Source organism: Sciurus vulgaris (assembly GCF_902686455.1).
Source record: "Sciurus vulgaris genome assembly, chromosome: X".
Taxonomy (NCBI): domain Eukaryota; kingdom Metazoa; phylum Chordata; class Mammalia; order Rodentia; family Sciuridae; genus Sciurus; species Sciurus vulgaris.
The window spans coordinates 77,379,326-77,403,927 of NC_136471.1; the positions used below are offsets into that span (position 1 = coordinate 77,379,326).

General features: G+C 34.8%; 1 protein-coding gene and 1 pseudogene across 4 annotated transcripts in view; one reads left to right on the top strand and one right to left on the bottom strand.

Moving 5' to 3' along the window:
* PHKA1 (phosphorylase kinase regulatory subunit alpha 1) overlaps positions 1 to 24,602 on the top strand; it is a 103,295-nt gene that overhangs the window by 75,614 nt on the left and 3,079 nt on the right. For 2 of the 3 annotated variants that reach the window (XM_079123711.1, XM_079123713.1), the window contains 9 exons: positions 1,494 to 1,572; positions 1,714 to 1,843; positions 3,989 to 4,090; positions 5,062 to 5,177; positions 5,296 to 5,334; positions 6,986 to 7,036; positions 18,740 to 18,910; positions 20,973 to 21,026; positions 23,714 to 23,914. In XM_079123711.1, coding sequence (XP_078979837.1) covers positions 1,494 to 1,572; positions 1,714 to 1,843; positions 3,989 to 4,090; positions 5,062 to 5,177; positions 5,296 to 5,334; positions 6,986 to 7,036; positions 18,740 to 18,910; positions 20,973 to 21,026; positions 23,714 to 23,914 — 943 coding nt within the window. The remainder of the gene's footprint in view (positions 1 to 1,493; positions 1,573 to 1,713; positions 1,844 to 3,988; positions 4,091 to 5,061; positions 5,178 to 5,295; positions 5,335 to 6,985; positions 7,037 to 18,739; positions 18,911 to 20,972; positions 21,027 to 23,713; positions 23,915 to 24,602) is intronic. The other variant, XM_079123712.1, reaches the window with a different exon arrangement.
* LOC306651234 (small ribosomal subunit protein eS6-like) lies at positions 7,044 to 8,990 on the bottom strand (annotated as a pseudogene). Its single transcript has one exon. The product of its transcript is annotated as a small ribosomal subunit protein eS6-like (transcript).

The window sequence follows — 24,602 nt, forward strand, 5'->3', positions numbered from 1 at the left end:
TAGGCAAGGGTGGAACATTTTAATTTTTACAAACACAAGTTTTCCTTTGCCAATAGCCATGCCAGTAAATCTCATCTGCACTAAATCTGTCTAATTTCATGTCCTGCCAGTGCCAATATAAAAATCTCCAAGCAGGTTGTATTTCCAAGACATATTTTTAGAATGTTTCTAACCTCATTCATTACTGATCTGTAAATCCATTTTTCTATGAGGATTAATTTAAAACAGGGTATTTCTCCTGCCTGCCAGTTCTATTTCAGTAGCCAGTATAGTAAAAAGTTCATTTTGTAAACAAAACATGCTCTAGCTATAGAGCTTAATCAGGAGTAAATGAGAGATAAGTGATCAGGGATGATTTTGCTGATGTCTGCGTTCCACCTCCTTTCTGGTCCATGTCCATGATTTCTGTTGCCTGTAATATCCAGTTCAAACTCCTGATGAAGACCAGGAGAGACATGTCCTAGGACCATGCATCAGATCCCATCCATAAAGTCCCACTTATGCTTTAGGAAAATAGTCCTAACCTTGCGTGTTAATTTGTTTAGGCAGCCATAGCACAATGCCACAGATGGGGTAGTTTTATCAACAGAAAAGAAATGTATTCTCTCACATTTCTGGAGTCTGGAAGTTTACATCATTGTGTCAGCAGTGTTGGTTCATTCTGAAGGCTGTAAAGGACTTTTTTCTTGTAGGTGGCCATCTTATTCCTATGTCTCTTCACTTTCTTCCTTCCACATTTCCATGTCTTAATTTCCCTTTTTCATAAGAATACCAGTCATACTGAATTAGGGTTCATCCTAATGACAACACTTTAATATAGCCACCTCTAAAGATTATATGTACAAATAAGGTTGCACTCCAGGTACAAGGGATTAGATTTCAACTTGTGAATTTGGGGGCAACCCAATTTAGCCCATAACACTTTGCTACTGGAAGACAATCTTTTATCACAAAGCAGATCAGTTTTGTTACACTACAAACAATCCAAAAAAATGACGTACCCTCAGAGTACTTAGTGTCAATAAGAGAGTCACAAGTGTGTCTGTGTGTGTTTGTGTCTGTGTGTATATGTGGACCGATGAAACTTGAAAATCAATAGAAGATGTGACTGTAAACCAAAGGTTTCCAAAAGGCACAACTTAATTAGTGTATTTCTTTGTAGCCATAATAGTTACCTTTCTAGAGTTAATGACTAACCATGGAATACTAGTTTGGAAAGACATCATGGAGCAACTTTTAAATATAAATTTATAGAAGAAGGAAAATCCAGGTGTAGAGAGGAGAAAGCTAGCTCCCCTGAGTTGATATGGGCCAGAGTGGTTTATGGAGGTAACGAATGAATTTTGGAAATGAAAAGAATCAAAATGCTACTGGTAATAATGAGGTATTAAGGCAGTAACTTGGACTTAGAACTTTTTTATTTTTTCAATACATTTATGTTTAAGTGGTTCAGGTTTGTTTTTTGTGGTTTTTTTTACTTTTTTCTTCCTCAGACCTCTGCCCTATGAGACACTTACTCAGCTGATAGATGAAGCCAGTGAAGGGGACATGAGTATTTCAATCCTTACACAGGTAAGCAGAATTATAAAGCCTAACATGTTGATTAATACTTTAAAGTTTGTTTTCAATTGATATAGCAATTTGCAAAGACAAAAAAATAGGCATTGTGAGGCCTGGTCTCATAATTTTTGTCTATATCCATTTTATGCACAGGAAATAATGGTATATCTAGCCATGTATATGAGAACCCAGCCTGGCCTCTTTGCAGAAATGTTTCGACTTCGAATTGGTCTGATCATACAAGTTATGGCAACAGAACTAGCCCACTCCCTTCGATGCTCAGGTACTCAATTCAGTAACTACTTTTAGGCAGAATTCACTTTTAATGTAGATCAATGGAATTTGGCATCAGGAGGGAAAGAAAGCTAAAACATTTTTACTGATAGCTCAGAAGCTGTGTAAGGCAATTTTGTTCTCATGTTTTACTCATTACTTATACAAGTCAAAGATCTGATTTGATGACACATATGTATATTGGTTCTGAAACTTCATCCCTCCTAATTCCTCAGAGTGCTTTGGAGAATACTGGAGTGTGACAGACTGGGTTTGGTTCTGATTCAGGTAATGGAACTTGAGGACACCAAAGACACAGAGTCACTGTATCAGTGGATATAGTGTCAGTGTCCTGTCTGTCTAGTCAACATCATGATTGAATAAAGGAAGACAATATTTTTATTAATATTTGTCTAAAAATACTCTCTTTGAAATTAATAATAGTTGTATTTATCAAGATAACAGTTTTAGCTGGAAAAATAGTTGGGGCCTGTGGAAGCTATAGAGAATACTACAAAAGTGGAGGTGGAACTCCCATGGCATGACTCTCTTTTCCATTGATATTGTTTGATTTTAGCAAGAATGGCAAAATAATATAAACAGGGATGGAACAGAAAAATAAAATCACAATTGAAAAACTTACAACCGAAGTTCATTGTTTAGGTTAAATTTCCCCACAAGACTTTTAATCAAGGTGTTAATGGAAATCTAAATTTATTGTTTTTAATGAAACTTAAATCAAACACATGAGATAATTTACATTTAAATAACCCTTAAAAATAAGAGAGCTAATAACTATTTTATACCTATAATATGCCAAACATTATGCTTTTTACTTTATATTTACACACATTGACATTTAATCCTTACAACAACTCTGTAGAGAATATAATTTTTCCACTTTTGCCAATAAGGAAAATGAAACTCAGAGAGGTTAAGTAACTTGCTCAAAGTAATATATCTAGTAAACAGTAGAATTTGAGTTCAAGTCTGTCTTACTTCGAATGATTTCCAATCCAGATTTCATTGTTAGAAATAAATGTATTATATAGTATTCTCCAGCTGTGATATCAAGGAATGTTTTATGGGAGGTTGTAGCTGATCCATAATAAACCTCAGCAAGGGATAACCTCCCAAACATTCTTTGCTTTTCCTTAATAGTCTGTAATGGATTTATTCCCTGTGGATTCATCAAAACTATGGCTCTTTATTTCTTTATAGAATAAAGTCAAGATACCCAGGTCTGATATCCAAGACCCTCAATATTCTGGCCTCTACCTACTATTTCCATAGTACTTCCCAGTAATTTTATAAATCCCTTCCCTTGGAGATTGGTTTATCTCCTCTGATTTCCAAAGAACTTCTTCTTTATGCCTCTCTTTTGGCATGTAGTATATACAGTGTTTTATTATTGTTTATCTTGTTTGCATGTTCCATCTCTCCCAAATGATCAGCCTCTCAAGGTAAAACAACATGCCATACTTGTTTGTACTAACATTGTTTAAAATGATGACCTACATGTAGTAAACTCTTAACTAGTTTCTGATGTTGATAAACAACTTCAAGTTACCCTTTCAGTATTCTTTTATAACTTCATGGATTCATATATATTCTCTTTTAACTCTCTTATTTCTAGACTGAGACATTTTAAGTATTTTATTTGCATGTATCTATGCATTCCTTGCCTCTCTCTGAATGGCCTCCGTTTTGATTTCACTTTCCTTCTCACCTTCAAATAAAGGTTCTACTGAGTACCCTAATGGTACGGAAGTGGGGGTGACAGAGAAATAGATGACTTAGCAAATCTATAAACTGTAAGTCAGTCACTAAATAATTAAGTCTATCACGGTATGAATAGCTAAGTGTGCGGTGTTAGAAATTTATAATTCTCATCTTCCAATCAAGTGACTCAGATATTTTAAGCAAGAAAGGAAATAGAGGGGTTGAAGGTATAGTTCAGTGATAGTGGGTTGTTTAGTATTTGCAAAGCCATGCTTCCAATCCCCAGCACCAAAGAAAACTAGAGAGAGAGAGGAGTGGGGGAGGAAGGAAGGGTAGGATAAGAGGGAAAAGAAAAGGAGGGAAATGGAGAAAAATAGGGAGAGTATGACAGACAAATTAGAATTCCTTCTGTTCCGTCCTATGTTTCTGCTAGCTGAAGAAGCCACAGAGGGCCTAATGAATCTCAGTCCTTCGGCCATGAAGAATCTCCTGCATCACATTCTCAGTGGCAAAGAGTTTGGCGTGGAACGAAGTGGTAAGATTAAATAACTGCATTTCTATCTCAGAGTGTTTGGTTTAAATGTCTCATTAGTAATAAAATATTTCCTTTTATCAGAGGAACATTTTGCCTTAAAGAAATAGAACTCCAATTTATAAAACAAAGCTATCCTTTGCAGTAAGATATGAAAAACCACTGTGTCTCAATTTTTCCCTTAAATGATATATCAACCAAGTGAATTCATTATGATCATGTTTCATTTTAACTACTTTGACCATTCCCTAACATTATCCTAAGTCTCTAGGACAACTAACAATCCACATTATCTGAAACATTCTTATATTCTAATTGGCAATAATTCAGTAGCACAGTGTTTGGGGTATGTATGTATGTGGATAGCTGCTACAGTATATCTAAATGTATCCTTTTTAACCTTAAATTCTAATATGTCTAAGTGTCCATCAAAAACTAGTTTTCCACCTGTACTTTTTAAATTTATGATTCACATGTTTTAATTATATATATAACAGGGTTTGATGTGGTATTTTAGTACATGCATACAGCGAGCACTAAACCCAGCCTGCACTTTTAGTTTCAGCAACATTATCTGGTGTTGTATATCTAAAGAAGCAGAGCAAATGAAATGGGTTACCTCTAATGCTCAACTCTTAGGCTTAAGATAAAAGATATATAAGGTCAGATGGATGGATGGCCAGAACTTAGAGTGACAAAAGAAAGAAAGCAGTGTACCTCAGGTTGAAGATCTTTCTTTAATTCAGATTCTGATCCAGTGTGTCTGAGATGGGACCAGAGACTCTTCTACCAAGCTCCTAATTAATGCTGCTGGTCCCTGGACCACAATTTAAATAGCAAGTTTATACTAGTTGGGTTTTTTTAAATTAAGTTAAAAATTAAAGAAGGACATACATCTAAGTCTTTTTAACATGGGAGAGGGGAAAGTGAAGCTGATTATCCTTTCTTTATCTTTAATCCCTTATGCTATGTAGTTCGTCCCACTGATTCAAATGTCAGTCCTGCTATTTCTATCCATGAGATTGGTGCTGTTGGAGCAACCAAAACAGAGCGAACTGGGATCATGCAGTTAAAAAGTGAGATAAAGCAGGTGAGATACTACCCGTTAGGTGGTAGCTTGTTAAGAACATTCTTTTTGGATCAGACTTTGTTGGGATCATTTATGTTGTTTTATGTCCTAAGTATAATTTGAGCCATTTATTTTTCAGGTGGAATTTCGTAGACTGTCTATCTCAACTGAGAGTCAGGTGAAACAACTAGGGATCCTTTAACATACTTTAACTTGTCTTTTGTTCTATATAACATGCATGAGCTCATGGCCTTTTTACAAATAATAACAAGCCATGGAGTTGCTTGTTTGAATATTCTTTATAACAATAATTTGTAAATAGTTTTTTTTTTCCTGAACCAAACTACTTCACTGATTTTAGGAGGAAAGAAAGTTGCATTGGATAGCAAGAAATTGAAACCCCAAGCTCCTCTTATTAGAACTGATTTGGAATTAATTTTCTTTATAAAGCTAGGCTTAGATGTCTTCTAAGAATAGGTGTTAAAACATCTGATTAAGGAAAGGCTTTAGTTTGAAAAAAATCTATCAAAGATAGATTAGCACGTGCAAGGCCCTATGTTCAATGCCCAGCACCACAAAGATAAATAAATAAATAAATAATCTATTTTCAGGTTTTGTCCCCTATTTATTCTTTTACCACTGCAACAACAGAGGTATATGAAAGGTACTGTGGATATATAGAGGAAAAGCATTTAAATCCATCTGGGAATTTGTGGGAGTCACAAAATGCCATATTGCAGCTTCTCAGTTTTCCTAGCAGGTGACAACAGATGAGTTGTTGTATTCTAGAAAGAAATAGTTAACATAGACTTCCGTAGCTTATTATTGAACTTTGGGAAATCATTTGATTTCAAGATTTAGAAGTTGAAATGGTGCTGATTTGGTCCCTTCTAGAAGCATTGTTATGAAAAGCTTAAAACTACTACTCCTGGATTCAAAGTAGAATTATGATAACTTACTGCATTAAAACATACCAAGAAGAAGAGAGGTAAATGGCAATTTTGTTTGTTTTCTTTTAAAAAGATAATCAGAAACCATTTAAGAGGAGAATGAAACAATGCTTGAAGTTTAATTTGAAGTAAATTTAATTTGAGCAGACTTATCAAATGCCCTTAGATATTCATATTTATGCCAGGGCAAGAATGGAATACAAAAGAGCTTTGTGTTTAAAATTATAAATTTTTTCCCAGATAATATGGATAATCTGAGCATTTTTCTATTTGGAAGGCGAAAGAATAACATGCATTACTGAATAGTTAGACTGATGTTGATGGTTAATGATCCTTATTTTGTTTGAGTGATTGGCTAAAACTTTATAGTCATATAGTATTACATGCAAGTTAATTTTATATTTAGAATTGAAGTTCGTGTGCCCAGCTAGATTAATATAATGTTAAGACTTGGTCTACTCAACAAATGCCTTTAGTTTATTTTAACCTACATATCCACTACTTATAGGACTTCAGGGAATCCAAATCATTAGAACTATATATAATTTTGGAGGACTGAGAGCCCTAAATTTTCATTAATTTCCTATTTCTAAATGATTTCCATCTTCACCTGCCTGTCTGTTAGTTTGTATTGTTCTGTCCTTTTCTCTGTGCTCACCAGTGCCCTCTTCTGGGCAAAAATATTTTAAAGGTAATTTCACCCTTTACTATGACATCTAGAGTAAAGGTATTTCGTCAGCTTTTTAATGATAATATGGCTGGCTAGTTACATGAATGGTCCATATTTTACTCTACTAATAGCTTCTAAAAAATGCAAGCACTGGTTGCCTTACCTCATTCCTTTAACAATTTTATTTTCTCAATTTTTTTTTTTCATAGCCCAATGGTAGTCATCTCTCGGGCATAGATATGATGTCACCGTCTTTTCTGGTAACTGCTATTATTTTGTATTATACTCCATTCGAAAGTGTTATGAATATGCTGTTATGTAAATCATGATATACACATTGAATAAAAAGAAAAAAATGCTCAATAACTAAAATAAGTATAAAGCAACTTCATATGAGTGGGGGAGGGGGCGTCTGTTTCTTTCCCAATTAGTCAGGGAAGGGAGTTCAACTCCAACCTCTTTTCCACTTTAGAAAACAAATACAATTTTTTTTAAGTTCGAAGGCCAGATCTTGTTTATTTGTTACTCTTAAAAATTCTTTTTTTTGACTGGACTCAGACTTAGAAGTAGAAGCTCTCAGAGAGAACAGCCTGCGTCTCTTGGCAATCTTCTCCTGGCGTTTTTCTTTGTCTTCTTTCATCCTCTTGGCCAAAAGTTTGGCATATTCTGCATCCTCTTCCTTGTTGTTCTTGGTATGCTGTTTCTTCAGAGCAATATGTCCAGGCGCTTGTGTTGCAGGACATGTGGAGTAACAAGATGCTGAATCTTCAGTGCTTTGGTCCTGGGTTTTTCACCTTCCTTGTTTAAGGGTTTTCTGACAACATATTGGCGGACATCATCTTCCTTAGATAGATTGAAAAGTTTGCAGATTCTACTAACTCTTTTTGGTCCCAGTCTATGAGGTACAGTAGTATCCATAAGTCCAGGAATATCCTTCTCTCCTTTTTTTTACAATAACCAAGTTAAGAACCCTCAGATTGGCATCCACAATGCAACCTCGAACAGATTTGCTCTTTCTCTCTCCAGTTCACCTTGGTATATAACAGGAGTGCCCCTTATTCAGTAGCAGACGAACACCGGCATGGGTCCAGACACCCTGCTTCATGGGGAAACCTTGGTTTGTCGGTCCCGCCACTGATTCAGACCACATAACCCTTCCATTCTTCACCCAGAGCATGAGCAGCAACTTCTGTGGCCATACGCTTCTCATAAAAAGTACAAAGTTTGCGTTCATGGTCCACTTCAATGAGTTTCTGGCAGCCAGTGGCTCGGAAGGAGATATTCGGCTTCATTTTGGAGCAACTGATCTCCCACAAGGCACCACAAAAAAGAGCAACAAATACAATTTTTAAAAGTATTTGTTAAGTGTTTATTAATTCATTCTTTCAACTAATGTAACCTATTACATGCTCACTATGCACCAGGCAGCCTACTAGGCAGCATCAGCATCACCTAGAAACTCACTAGAAATGCCAGTTCTTGGTCTCAATTCCAGAATTACTGAATCAGAAAGACTTAAAATGCTGGGGGTGAGGCCTAGCACTCTGTGTTTTAATAAGCTCCTTAGGTGACTCTGATGCACTTTTCATTCTCAAAAACCACTGGGTTAGTTGTATTCTTCTGAGCATTAATTCATTTAATAACTGTTAGTTGAGTGCAAATTTTGTGTCAAGCACTAGAGATTCAATAGTAAACAAAATGGATGTGATCTTTGCCTTCATGAAGCTTATGGTTTAGGAAAACTGAACTCTAACTCAATTTCTTATCTTTAAATCAATGTTTCATAAATGCCTATGATTTCAGATCTCACAGACTAAAGAGATTTAGACCAGATGACAACCAAACAAAAAGTGGAAAATTCTGGGACACAATATTTCAGTTTACCTTAACCATATATCCTGTAATGAATGTAATGAATTAACCAATTCTGTCATATCCTTATTAATAGAGAATAGAGACATAGAAGATAATGTTACTTAAAAGCTCCAAACTATTGACAGTCTGAATTTTACTGTATCAGATATATATCCTTTCTGGTTTGACCACACTATCATCAGCCTAGGATCTTGGTGGTAGAGATAAGACAATGAAAATGAATTAAATGATAGTTCATCTACTTGACCCATTTGTATGATTGATAGTCACTTATCAATAGAAATGTTTCAGGCACATTTCTTTTTTACATAGTAATAGTTGGTGATTTAGGCAATTAAAATATGAAAAGTTCTTTTCTCAGGAAATATTTGTGTTATCTTTTATTTTATATTTATTTCTGAGTCTAAACTATGAACCACTTTTGCCAGTGTATTTCATCCTTTATTTAGTATAATTTTTTTCAAAACTCATCATGTTGTAGTATCTATCAATACTCATTTTTATTATAAAATAATATCCTGTAGTACTGATACACCACAATTTATTTATCCATTCATCAGTTGATAGACATCTGAATTTTTTTTACTTTTTGGCTATTATGGATATGACTGGGTTAGGGATTTGGCTCAGTGGTAGAGCATTTGCCTGGCATAGAAGAGGCCCTGGGTTCGAACCCCAACACTGCAAAAATAAATGAAAACAAATAAATACTGCTTCCCTGAATCTTCATGTACAAGTTAATGCAGACATGTTTTCGTTTCTCTTGTATATATATATTTAGGAGTGGAAGTGCTGGATCATATGGCATTCTGAGGAACTGCCAACCTTTTCTAAAGGGTCTGTTCTATTTACATTCCCATTAGCAATGTATGAAGGTTGTAATTTCTTCACATCCTCACCCACCCTTAGTCGTTTTTATTATAGGCATCTTAGTGTATGAAGTGGTATCTCATTGTCGTTTTGATTTGCATTTCCCTGTTGGCTAGTAATATAGAACATCTTTTCATGAATCTATTGGTTATTTGTTTACCTGCTTTAGAGGAATACCAGTTCAGATGCTTGTCCATTTGTAATTGGATTATTTCTTTTGTTGTTGGTTTGCAAATATTTTTTATATATTATGGATACAATTCCCTTATATCGTATGTGATTTGTACAGAATTGCCTTTTCACTCTCTTAATGATGTTATTTGAAGACCAAAAGTTTTTAATATTGACAAAGTTCAATTTATCTACTTTTTGCTTTTGTTGCTTTTGTTTTTGGTGTCATATCCGATAAGGTTTTACCTAATCCAAGATCACAAAAATTTACCCCTTTTTTTTTGTTCTGAGAGTTTTATTATTTTGACTCTTACATTTAGATCTGTGATTATGTTGGGATAGAGGATTCCCCAAGATCCTCCAGGTTCAGTGATTTACTAGGAGAACTCACAGGACTCAACATATACTCAAACTCATAACTATGATTTATTACAGCAAAAAAGTGCAAAGCAAAGAAAGAAGGTACACTGAGTAAAGTCCAGGGAAAACAGGCACAGCTTCCGGAATATTCTCCCAGTGGAGTCACATAGGATGCACTTAATTCCCTCTGCATCAGATTTTGACAACATGTGTGAAATGTTCCCCAACCAGAGTAACTCACAAAAGAATGCACCCAAGGTCTTTATTAGGGGCTGGTCATGTAAAACAACCTTTGAATGGCATTCCCAGAAGGAAAGCAGATGTTCAACATAAACTATAGTGTTTGCATAGTTAGGCATAGTAAGCCACTGTTATCAGTTCTGGGAGTGATAGGATACCTCCCAAAGTCTGTTTCCAGATGCCAGACAAGGGCCAATCTTATAAGCAGGCCTTTCCACAAGTAGTAGTTCTGACCTCCTCCATTAACTCTTTTTTTAATATTTAGCTGCAGATGGACACAATAACTTTATTTTATTTATTTTTATGTGGTGCTGAGGATGGAACCCAGTGCCTAAAACATGCTAGGCAAGCACTCTACCACTGAGCTACAACCCCAGCCCCTGCTGTTAACTCTTTTCAGCACAATAATGTACTTTGATTCATTTTTTTGTGTATGTTGTAAGGGTCCAACTTCATTCTTCCATATATAGATATCCAATTGTTCCAGCACCTCTTGTTGAAAAGACTACCTTATCCCATTTAATTCTCTTGGCACCTTCGTTGAAAATTTATATACCAAGATATGATTTATTTCTGAATTCCAAATTCTATTCTATTGGTCTGCAGTATGGAATATCCTCGTATATCCTATACCAGCATGACTCAGTTTTGATTACTTTAGCTTTGTAGTAAGTTTTGAAATTGAGAAGTATGAATCCTCTGACTTCAGTCTTCTTTTTAAAAATTGTATTAACTATCCTGCATCCCTTGAATTTCTATAAGAATGTTGAAATCAGTTAACTAATTTCTATGAAGAAACAAGCTGGAACTTTCATAGGAATTGTGTTCAATCTCTAGATCAATTTTGGGAGAATTGACATCTTGAAAGTGTTAAGTGTTCTGATCCATGAACGTGTATTTCTTTCCATTTTTTTTATTTTACTTTTTTATTTTTACAGACTGCATTTTGATTCATTGTACACAAATAAGGTACATGATTTCATTTCTATAGTTGTGCACGATGTAGGTTCGTACCATTCATGTAATCATACATGTACATAAGGTAATGATGTCTGTCTTATTCCACCATTTTTCATACCCACCCCTCTCATTTCCCTCTACGTAATCTAAAGTTCCTCCATTCTTCTCTCGCCCCCACCCCTATTATATATCATCATCCACTTATCGGGAAAACATTCGACCCTTGGTTTTTTGAGAGTGGCTTATTTCACTTAGCATGATATTCTCCAATTCCATTCATTTTTCTGCAAATGCCATAATATTATTCTTCTTTATGACTGAATAATATTCTGTTGTGTATATATACCACAGTTTCTCTATCCATTCATCTGTTGAAGGGCATCTAGCTTGGTTCCACAATCTAGCTATTGTGAATTGAGCTGCTATAAACATTGATGTGACTGCGTTTGTTACTGTAGTATACTAATTTTAAGTTCTTTGGGTATAAACCAAGGAGTGGGATAACTAGGTCAAAAGGTGAGTCCATTCCAAGTTTTCCAGAGCTTTCCAGAGTGGCTGCACCAATTGCAACTCCACCAGCAATGTAAAAGTGTGCCTTTTTCCCCACATCCACACCAACATCTATTTTGTTTGTGTTCTTGATAATAGCCATTCTAATTGGAGTAAGATGAAATCTTAGAGTTGTTTTAATTTGAATTTCTCAAGTTTCTAGAGATGTTGAACACTTTTTCATATATTTATTAATCCCCTGTATACCTTCTTCTGTAAAGTATCTGTCCAGTTCCTTGGCCCATTTATTGATTGGGTTCTTTGTATCTTTGCTGTAAAGTTTTGTAAGTTCTTTATAAATTTTGGAGATGAGTGTTCTGTCTGAAGTGTGTGTGGAAAAGATTTTCTCCTACTCTTTAGGCTCTCTCTTCACATTATTGATTGTATCCTTTGCTGAGAAAAAGCTTTTTAGTTTGAATCCATTTATTTAAATACCTAATTTCTTTCAACATATTTTACAGCTTTCATGATATATATTTGCACTTCCTTTGTTAACTTTACATCCAAGTATTTTTATGCTCTTTTAAATGGAATTGTTAATTTTATTTTCAGATTGGTGACTGCTTACTGGTTAGGAATATAGTTGATTGTTTTGTTTTTGTGTTTTTGGTGCCAGGGATTGAACTCAGGGCCTTGTGCATGAAAGACAAGCACTTTACCAACTGAGCTATATCCCCAGCCCCTAGTTGATTGTTATATTTAAAATAAGAACATTTAAACATGAGATCTAACCTTTAAAAATGTAACTATATAATATGCTATCATTGATTGTAGTCATGATGTTGTACAGTGCATCTGTATAATTCATTCACATTGCATAAATGGAAATTTTATGCCCATCAAATATCAAGTCCCTATATTTCCCTTTCCCTACCTCCTGGCAAGCACCATTCTACTCTCTGCTTCTATGAGTTTGGCTATTTTAGATAACTTACATAACTTAAAATCATACACTAGTTGTCTTTCTGTGACTATCTTATTTGATTTATCATAGTGTCCTCTGTATACTATAAAATGTTCTTTTTTATAAGGCTAACATATAACACATTTTTCCATCATTCATCTGTTGATAGACTTTTAGATTATTTTCATATCTTGACTATTGTAAATAATAAATGCTACATTGCACATAGGAGTACAAATGTCTCTTCAGGGTCATAATTTCAGACTGGGGATGTGACTCAGTTGTAGAGAGCTTGCCTGTTATGTATAAGGCCCAAGGTTTGATCGCCAGCACCTACAAAAAAGAAGATGTTCCCTTATTTTTTAAAAAAATTCTGATTCCAATTCTTATGGATAAATATCCAGGAGAATTGTAGTTCTATTTTTAATTTTTTAAGGAATCTCAATACTCTTTTTCATAGTGGCTGCATCATTTTACATTCCCTCCAGTGGCAAACAGAGTTTCAGTTTCTTCATATTCTCACCAACATTTGTAATCTTTTGTTTTGTAGAAAATGTCCTTCCTAAACAAACCTTTAAAAAATTTGTTCTAATTACTTGTACATGTCAGTAGAATGCATGTTGACACATCATACATAAATGGAGTATAACTTCTCATTCTTCTGGTTGTACCTGATGTAGAATTACACTGGTTGTGTAATCATATTTGCAATTAGGGTAATAATGTCCAATCCATTCTACTGTCCTTTCTACCCCCAAACCTCCTCCCCTCCCTTCACTTCCCTCTGTCTATTCCAAAGTACTTCTGTTCTTCCCTAGGGCCTCCCATTGTGAATTAGCATCCACATATTAGAGAAAACATCTGGCCTTTGGTTCTTTGAGATTGGCTTATTTCACTTAGCATGAAATTCTCCAGCTCCATCCATTTGCCAGTAAATGCCATAATTCCATTCTTCTTTAAGGCTGAGTAATATTTCATTGTATATATATATATATATATATATATATACCATTTTTCTTTATCCATTTATCTATTGAAGGGAACCTAGGTTGGTTCCATAGCCTAGCTCTTGTGAGTTGAGCTACTATAAACATTGATTTGCCTGCATCAGTGTAGTATGCTGATTTTAAGTCCTTTGTGTATATACCAAGGACTGGGATAACTGGGTCAAGCGGAGGTTCTATTCCAAGTTTTCTGAGGAATTGCCATAGTGCTTTCCAGAATGGTTTCAACAATTTGCAGTCCCACCAGCAATGTATGAGTGTACCTTTTTCCACACATCCTTGCCAACATTTATTGTTGCTTGTATTCTTGAAAATTGCCATTCTGACTGGAGTGAGATGGAATCTCAGTATAGTTTTGATGTGCATTTCTCTAATTGCTAGAGATGTGAATATTTCTTTATATATTTGATCAATTGTATTTCTTCTTATGTGAAGTATCTGTTCATTTCCTTAGCCCATTTATTGATTGGATTATTTTTTTTGTGTGTGTGTGTGTGTGTGTGTGTGTGTTGAGTTTTTTGAGTTCTTTATATATCCTAGAGATTAATGCTCTATCTGAGGTGCATGTAGTAAAGATTTTCTCCCATTCTGTAGCTCTCTCTTCACATTATTTCCTTTGCTGTGAAGAAGCTTTCTAGTTTGATTCCATCCCATTTATTGATTCTTGATTACTTCTTGCACTTTAGGAGTCTTCTTAAGGAATTCAGTTCCTAAACCAACATGTGGAGATTTGGGCCTACTTTTTCTTTTTGGATGCAGTTTCTCTGTTCTAGTGCCTAAGTCCTGGATCCACTTTGAGTTGATTTTTGTGCAGGGTGAGAGAGGTTTACTTTCATTTTGCTATATATGGATTTCCAGTTTTCTCAGCACCATTTATTGAAGAAGCTATCTTTTTTCCAATGCATGTTTTTAGTGCCTTTGTCTAGTATGAGATAATTGTATTTATGTGGGTTTGTCTCTGCATCTTCTATTCTTTACCATTGATCTATGTGTCTGTTTTGGTGCCAATACTATGCTGTTCTTGTTACTGTGGTTCTGTAGTATAATTTAAGGTCTGGTATTTCACTCTTCCTGATAAGGATTGCTTTGACTATTCTGGGTCCCTTATTTTTCCAAATTAATTTCATGATTGCTTTTTATATTTCTATGAAGAATGACATTGGGATTTTTATAGGTGTTATATTAATCTATATAATGCTTTTGGTAGCATGGCCATTTTGACAATGTTAATTCTGCCTATCCAAGAGCATGGGAGATCCTTCCATTTTCTAAGGTTTTCCTCGATTTCCTTTTTTAGTGTTCTGTAGTTTTCATCATAGAAATCTTTCACCTCTTTTGTTAGATTAGTTCTCAATATTTTATTTTTTGAAGCTATTGTGAATGGGGTAGTTTTCCTAATTTCTCTTTCAGTGGATTCATCACCGATGTATAGGAATGCATTTGATTTATGGGTGTTAATTTTATATCCTGCAACTTTGCTGAACTTATTTATTAGTTCTAGAAGTTTTCTGGCGTAATTTTTTGGATCTTCTAAATACAGAATCATCTCATCAGCAAACAGTGATAGTTTGAGTTCTTCTTTTCCTATTTGTATCCCTTTAAATTCTTTCTTCTAATTGCTGTGTCTAGAGTTTCAAAGATGATGTTGAATAAAAGTAGTGAAAGAAGGCATATTTGTCTTGTTCCAGTTCCTAGAGGGAATGCTTTCAATTTTTCTCCATTTAGAATGATGTTGGCCTTGGGCTTAGCATAGAGCTTTTACAATGTTGAGGTATGTTCCTACTATCCCTAGTTTACCTAGTGCTGTGAACATGAAGGGGCACTATATTTTCTAAACAGGACTTTTATGGTTTGATTTGCATTTCCATGATAATAAGTGGTAATAAGTGATGTTAGCCCCTTTTTATCATTTAAATTGTAAATTTAGTTTTTTTAAATTTTTTATATTTTATTAGTTCTTTTTGGTTATGTAAACAGTAGGATTCATTTTCACATAATTATATAAGCATGCAATATAATTGGTCCTAATTCAATCCCCATGCTTCCCCTTTCGCTCCCCTCCTCCTTTCTCCCCCTACTACTGATTTCTACTCTACTGATTTTTCTGCTTTGTGTACCTTTTGATATACCTGTGGACCATTTATATGTCTTTGGTGGAATATCTATTCAAGTAAAATATAATTGATTTTTGCTTTGATCTTAAATCATTCAACTTTACTGAGATCACTTATTAGTTGTAGTTATTTTTAAGGAGTTCCTTAGCATTTTCTAGATACAAGATCATATTATCTGTAAATAGAAATAATGTTACTTCTTTTCTTGCTTAATTGCCCTGGCTAGAACCTCCAGTACAATGCTGAACAGTAGTGGTGAGATTGGGCATCTTTGTCTTAAGAGAGGAAAGTATCAATCTTTTTTAGTGTCCATTTTCAGAGAATACAAAATGTAACCTTTTGTTTTTTTTTTTGTTTTGTTTTTGTTTTTTTGCAGTGCTGGGGATTGAACTCAGGGCCTTGTGCTTGTGAGGCAAGCACTCTACCGACTGAGCTATCTCCCCAGCCCTAAAATGTAACCTTTTGTAAGATTGAGGAAGTTCCTCTCTTTTTCTAGTTTTTGAGTGTTTTAATCACAAAGGCATATCGAATTTTGTCAAATGCTTTTTCTTCATCTGTTTAGATGGTGTTTTTAATTCTTTATTCTGTTGATATGGCATATTACATTAATGCTTAGATATTTTAAAATCCTTGAACTGATAGAATAAATTCCACTTCATTATGGTGTGTAATCCTTTTAATGTATCACAAAATTCAATTTGCTAGCATTTTATTGAAGTGTTTTTGTTAGCTAGTTTGTTTGCAGTCCTGGGGATTGAATGCAGGGGTGCTTTACATCCCTGGCTCTTTTGATTTATTTTTTGCCAAGGCTGGCCTCCAACTTTCATTCCTCCTGCCTCAGACCCCCAAATAGCTGGGATTATAGGAGGGCATCACCATACCCAGCTTGTTGCAGATTCTTTTATCTATACTTGTAAAGGGTATTAGACTTCAGTTTTCTTTTTTGTGATGTCTTTGTCTGGTTTGGGTATTGGGATAAAACTAGTCTCCAAATGAGGTGGGATGAGAATGAGTTTCTTCCTCTTTTGGGGGAAGCATTTATGAAGAACAGATATTAACAATGAAGTTTTCCTCAGCCACAGAGAAAAATGAAATTATAGCATTTGGTGGTAAATGGATGGAAATGGAGAACATCATGCTAAGTGAAATAAGCCAGACTTAGGAAGTCAAGGATTAAATGTTTTCTCTCATATGTAGAAGCTAGACCAAATGAAGCAGGCTGGGGGTGGGGGAGGTGGGGAGGGAAATCCCATGAAAATAGAAGGGAGAACAGTGAAGTAAAGTGGATAGAGGGGGAGGAGAAGGGATGGGAAAGGGAAGAACTACAGAATGAAATTGACCAAATTATTCTACGTACATGTATGAATATACTACAGTGAATTTCACCTTTATAAATATCTGTAAAGAACCAGTTAAAGAATCAACAATCACATAGAAGGAAGACCAGTAGTGTGAAGGAAAGGCAATGAGGAAGTGCCAGGAGAAGGGAAGAGAAAGTACTGGGGAGTGAAATGGGGCAAATTATATTCCAAGCATGTATGATTATGTAAAAATGAAACCCACTACTATGTATAACTATAATGCACTGATGATAACATTTAAAATGGAAAAAAGAACTAGTGTTAAGCAAGATGTGGTTGCACATGCCTGTAAACCAGCTGTTTGAGAGGCTAAGGCAGGAGAATTGTAAGTTCTAGGCTATCCTAACAATTTAGCAAGACCCTGTCTCAGAATAAAAATTTAAAAGGTCGCAGGTTGTAGCTCAGTAATAGAACACTTGCCTAGCATCCAGAAAGGCCCAGGGTTCAATCCCAGGTACTAGGAAGAAAGAAAAAGAACTGGTATTAATTTGTCTTTAAATGTTTTGTATATTAACCAGTGAAGCTCTGTACTAGGGCTTTTCTTTGTAGGAATTTTTGCTCTTATTAATCTGATCTCTCTATTATGAATTGATTCAGATTTTGTTTCTTTTTAAAGCAGTTTGTGTCTTTCTAGGAATTTGTCCATTTCATCTAGGTTATGTGATTTGTTAGCATATGGCTGCTGACAGTATGTCCTTATGATTCTTTTCATTTATGTAGGTTGAAATTGATATCCTCTATTCCCTCTGTTTCAGTCCATCTACCTAGAGATTTTTCCATTCATTTATATTTTCATAGAAACAAATTTGGATTTTATTAATTTTTCTTTTATTTCTCTATTCTCTACTTCATTTCTTTTCACTTGAATCTTCATTATATCCTTCCTTCTGCTTTCTTTCAGTTGAGCTTTTTTTCTTAAGGTAGGTTTGCTTATTGATTTGAGATTTTTATTCTTTCAATATAAGCATTTATAACATAAATATCTCTTTCAGCACTGTTTTTACTATATCACATAAGTTTATGTAGTGTTTTTTGTTTTCATTCATCTCAGAGTACTTCCAATTTTTCTTTTTTCCTTAATACATTGGTTACTTAAAAGTATGTTCTTTAATTTCCATATATTTAAATTTCCTGAATTCCTTCCTTTTACTGATTTCTAATTTATTTATATTGTGGTGATTGAATTTTAATCCTTTTAAACTTACTGAGGCTTGTGTTATGGCCCATTTGAGCAATCAAAAAAGCTGTAGACCAGTTAGAAATTTAAGGGATAACCAGGTAAAGAGATAGCTAACAATGTCCCATTCATCAGTATTTTCAAGGTTCTTCTTTTTTTGTAAATAACACCAGATTGCTTTCTAAAAGGATTGTTCAGATTTACAGCACTACTAGCTATATATAAGTCTACTAGCTTCCCTGTTACCACTTTATCATGGCTATTTTACATAATATGTGGTATAAAATTTGGCAGACTATTGTTCACTTTGCTATAATACTTTATCAGAGAAATAGAAATCACTTCTGATTTATGGTTTTTCCTTTCTCTTCTCCCAAGTCCCCTGGAACCTGTATGACTCCAAATAGTGGGTCCTTTCCTAGTGCATTTGGTCAGCAGACACCTAGAGATAGCCGTCAAGGTCAATGGCAACGCCGGAGAAGGTTGGATGGAGCCCTAAATAGAGTCCCAGTTGGATTTTATCAAAAAGTTTGGAAAGTTTTACAGAAGGTAAGCATAATACATTGTTGATGTCTCTTTATTTTCCCTCTTGAAATCCTTGGTTTCCTTGCTTGAGATATGATGTAACTATGATGTCAGTGTAATTATGATCATATATTCAGACAGAAAAATCATATAAGAAAAGATAAAAATGAAAGAGTTGAATTTATACTGTGGCATTATTGAAAATTTAGTCTCTATTATTGTTGCAGTGATGTTGTTTCTAAAGTAGCTTTTAAAATCACGACTTCTCTGTTTTGGGCCCTAGTCGCATGTTATGGGACATTGTGATACATTTGCTGTTAGTCACATGATTTAAAAATATGAAGAGCTCACTTACTTCTATAGCTGTGGTGAACTGGAAATAGTATCTGCAGCTATGTGTTGTTTTGTAACTACATAGCACTGTGGAAAAACAAATGCAGCATCTGGGGAGTTTGTGTAAGGATCTCTTACCTACATTTTTTTCTTAGATTAAAACTACCAAACAAATGTGAAATTATAAAGATATTAATAGTCCAAAGACTCTTGATGTGATCAATATTTGTTTTTCTTTCAAAGGCACATTTTGCCAAAGATATATTATTGTACAACACACCATTCTGATGGTGACAATTTTAGAGGACCAGAAAGACTACTATACTCATTCCTAGATTCTATTCAAGTGTCTCAGGTGCCAGATTTTGTTTCATTGCCCTTGATGAGGCCCTAAAGAATACTTCATCCAGCACTTCAAAACCTTTAGTAGTGTCTTTCTTCTTAGCACACTGTTATTTTTCCAGAGACAGGATCAGGTTATTTTATTTTTGAAAAGGTGAAAGTTGATTCCTCAGATTATTGGCTCTGGCAATTCAAAAAATGCCCAGAACTTGTTTTCCTTCCACCTTATTCCTTTAACACAGTGATGAAAAATATGTATTTTATTTCTCCAATTATGCACATCTTATGGCAATTCAACTTAACAGACATGTATTAGGTGCAGTTCTGCCCCAGATACCATGTACTGATCATGTAAATGTAAAATGAAGGAATAGAAAAGAAAGAACACTTAAATATGGCTGGAAATATTGAGTGTTTTGTGGCAGAATCAAAATCTGAACTTGGGATCCTAATGTAAGAGACCAAATACATACCTTGTTTTTCCCATCTATCCCTTTAAGAATCTGAATGTAACAAAATAATTTTGCACGTGTGTTTGAAGGACAACAATCCTCTGTACAAACACTATTATTTGGTATGTGAAATAAGGAATGGATGTGTCTAATGGAGTCAGCAAACCTCTTGCTTTGGAATCTTTCTGTGGTTGTTTCATATATAGCATTTTGAATTATCTAGAAATTAAAATTGTAAATCTTTTATCCCCATTGCTTCTTAAAAATTAAATCAATAGTTATAGGTGTTGGGAAAGATGAAATATCATTAATATACTCTTCATTGAGTACCTACTATGTACCAGACACTGTTCTAAGTTTTCATACAAAAAAAGACAACAATTTTTTAAATAATTTCTGTCCTTATAGAATTTGCATTGTTCTAGAGAGGAAGAATAAATAGTAAATACAGTAAATGAGTATCTAGAGTGTTAAAAGATATAAGCTTATGGAAAAAAGACGGGCTAGGTAAGAGGACTGATAGGGACATGGGATGCTTAACTAGAACATGTAGTAATGGTACTTGTTCAATAAATGCATATCTTAAGTTTATCCTGCAACCTAAAAGACTTTCTGAAAGTCTCTTTGTGATGGTTCTGGAATGTAGCATGATATCCTCCCAGGTAGTCTCTCAATATTTGGGGGGTAGGGAGGTTGCTAGTTTTTCCCAGAATGCAGATCTTCCCTACCCATCTCACTCCCCTAAATAGAGGATGAATCTTGGGCCTTTTTGTAGTCCAACCCTGCATCTTGGCACCTAGTAGTTATGATCCCATTGCTATATGGGGCTGCAGGACCTCTTGCTGGCCTGTGATTACACAGTGTACACCCCATGAAACACACTTAGAAATACAAAGTGTCTTCTTAGAGCCTCCCATTTGTTAGCCCATTCCTGGTGGCATGTATTTTCTGCTTTGCAGTGTCATGGACTTTCTGTGGAAGGTTTTGTTCTTCCTTCTTCAACCACTAGAGAGGTAAGATTCTGTATCTTTTGCATGTATATGATGAAGCATTTCAGTGATCTTGCTGGCTAAACTATTTCAGTGATCACTTTCCAAAGTCACAGACCTATGCCTTTTTATAAGTCATCTGAATATGAAATACATTTGAAGAAATGAGAGGTTTTTCAAAAATTGAATAGGAATATTAGAGAATAATTATGTATTATATTAATTATCTAAGAAAAGCTTCTCTTGATGGTAAATTGCATTAGGCTATGTAAAATTAAGTGAGAGCTGGAGAAGTCAGAAGGAATAGAAATGTAAGAATGAGTGAATTCCCATATACCCCCATTCTTCTCATCCCTGATTTTATTTAGTAGGATGCTTGTAAACCATTAGTAGTCTTGAGCTCTAAATTTTATGTTGGAGTAACCTGGGCTCCCATCTCCAATTTATGGATTAGAATCTCAATGGAGGGAGCCTGAGCATATGTATTTTTTTATTTAGCTTTTAATTTTTTACAGACTTGTATTTTTTTAATCCATAGAATGATGCTGATAAATAACCATGGTTGGAGAACACTGCCACTGACCACAGATACAGATTATCAGATGCTTTTGTATTTTCTTTTTTGTTCAAATCACAAAAAAATGATAAAGAACTAACTTTTATGCAAAATCAATGAAGGAGGTAGTATTAATAAGCTAGAAATAATCAATCAGACACTAGGAAGTTCTCACAAACACTTGAGCTATTGCAGGCAGCATCTAGGGACACTAGTATTAAAAGTTAATATAATGCTTCAGGCATATTCCCTATTTGCCATTTCTCTGCATTTAAGTAATATTAAAATGTTAATAGAATTAGTAATAATACATAGGCGAATAGTACCTTTGTCTTCAAAGGCTTTCTTATTATTTACTCTTCAACACAACTATGTAAGATAGCCAAAGAAGGGATTGTCATTCCAAATTTACAGATAAGAAAAAGAAATTAGAGAAATTAATAATGCAAGGTCATATAACTCAAAACTGACCAAGGTCAGACTTGAATCCATCTTTTTTTAATTCTTTTTAGTTATACATGACAATAGAATTCATTTTAATGCAATTATAAAAACATGGAATATAATTTGTTCTAATTCAGTTCCCAATACTTCCCCTTTCTCTCCCCTCTTCCCTCCCTCATTCTTTTTCTTCTACTCTTTTAATCTTTCTGCTATTTACTTATAATTTTGTTTTAAATTAGTGTCTTGTGGATAAACATGATAGTGGGATTCATTGTGGTATATTCATATGTGTACATAGGAAATTTATATCAGATTCTTTCCACTTTCTTATTCCTGTCCTTCCTTTCTTCCCCTCATTCCCCTTTCCTTTGTCTACTCCACTGGCTTTCTTCTATTCTTTTTTAATCTCCCTTCCTCCTTATTTTGGATTAAGTTCTGCATATCAGAGAAAACATTCCACCTTTGACTTTTGGAAACTAGCTTATTTCACTTAGCATGACAGTCTCAGTTCTAGCCATTCACCAGCAAATGTCATAAAGTTATTTTGACTGAATAATACTCCATTGTGTATACATACCACATTTTCTTCATCCATTCATCCAGTGAAGGGCACCTAGGTTGGCAATAGTGAATCGTGGTGCTATAATCATTGATGTGGCTGCATCACTACAGTATGCTGATTTTAACTCCTTTGGATATATACCAAGGAGTGGGTTAGCTGGGTATATGTTAGTGGGTTAACATATAGTAGTTCCAGTCCTAGTTTTTTTGCGGAATCTCCATAGTGCTTTCCAGAGTGGTTGCACCAATTTTCAGTCCCACCAGCAATGTGTGAGTGTACTTTTTTCCCTGAATCCTCACCAACATTTATTGTTGCTTGTATTCTTGAAAATTGCCATTCTGACTACAGTGAGATGGAATCTCACTACAGTTTTGACATGCATCTCTCTAATTGCTAGAGATGTTGAACATTTTTTCATATATTTGTTGGCCATTTGAATTTCTGCTTTTGAGAAGTTCTGTTAATTCCTTTGCCCATTTATTGATTTTTTATGTTAAGATTTTTAATTGAACCCAGCTCTTTGGGCAAAGACAGGACTTTAAAACCAAGCATATTGCCTCCCTATATTATAAACTCAGTACAATTTTACCAAAAATTATCCCTGAATCTCCTTCACCATAAAATAATTTTATAATTCTTGATGCCCACTTTGTTCTAATAATATATAGATGTTCTACATAATTCCAATCAACACATATATGCAGTTTTAAGTTTGACTTTGTCCTTTATCCAGTCATCACATTTATACTTTTAAATGGCTCCATAAAAACTCATGAAGTTTTAAGCTATGACATGTCATTATTTATACAACCATTTTCATGTTTGCATTACTTCTAGTTTTACCCTTGTGACTAATTCTGCTATAAACACTCTTGCACATAGGGCTTTTTTCCTCTTTTGAATTATTTTCTTGGGATGAACTCCCAGAAATAGGATTATGGGTTAGAGGGCATTGACACTTTTATGACTCTCCTTCTGCATTGCCAGATTGCCTTCCAAAAAGATTGAACCAATTTACTTACTCCATTACATTAAAAGGGCTGAAACCATGCTCATGGCTTCAGTATTTTTACTGCCTTTCAAAGCAGGTGATTGATGTCACCTAAGCGGTGAGTTCCTAGGAAGTGATTTTCTTTTTCTATGTCACAGATGACTCCAGGTGAGATTAAATTCTCTGTCCATGTGGAATCTGTCCTGAATCGTGTACCTCAGCCAGAGTACCGCCAGCTTCTGGTTGAAGCCATCCTTGTCCTCACCATGCTAGCAGACATTGAAATTCATAGCATCGGAAGCATCATTGCTGTGGAAAAAATAGTGCATATTGCTAATGACTTGTTCCTTCAAGAACAGGTAGGTAAACCAGTTGTTTTCTCAGAGGAGAACTTTGACACTAAGCTGACTGCATTCCAAGTTCCTCAGAAAGCCAAGATCACTTGGTTGTTCCTTCTTCCTCATAGCTCTTTTCGGGGTCCCCTTCAGTGACTCAGCTGTGTTTGCAAAGGAAGTGGGCTGCAGGATGGCCTCTGTATTTTGTCATGTTTCTCTCTTCCTTTCTTTCAAGATTATTTTTAACTTTATTTTTTAATTTTTTTAAAATTTATTTATTTTTTGTGGTACTGGGGATGAAACCTGGGACCCCATGCATGCTAGGCAGGTGCTTTATCAATGAGCTACAACCCCAGGCCATTTTACTTGATTTTTAATAACATGTATTAATTATACATATTAATCAGGTTCAATGTGATAGTTGCACACATGCATACAATGTGTACCAATCAATTCCAACCTCCCTTTATTTGCCCTTTTCACACCATGTGTTTGGTGGTTTGTTTTTGATCAAGTTACCTGGAACTCAGAAGGCAAAATGCTTTTCCCTGAAAAGCCTGAAGCATAGCATTAGCATTATATTTTAACTCCTGATCACAGTGCTTTTTGTAGTTTTAAAACCTTAGTAAGAATTATTAGTTAGAAATCCTTTCTGAACTATTAAGGAAAAGAGAAAATTCAATTTTGGTTTTACTTTGCTTTTCCTTTTACT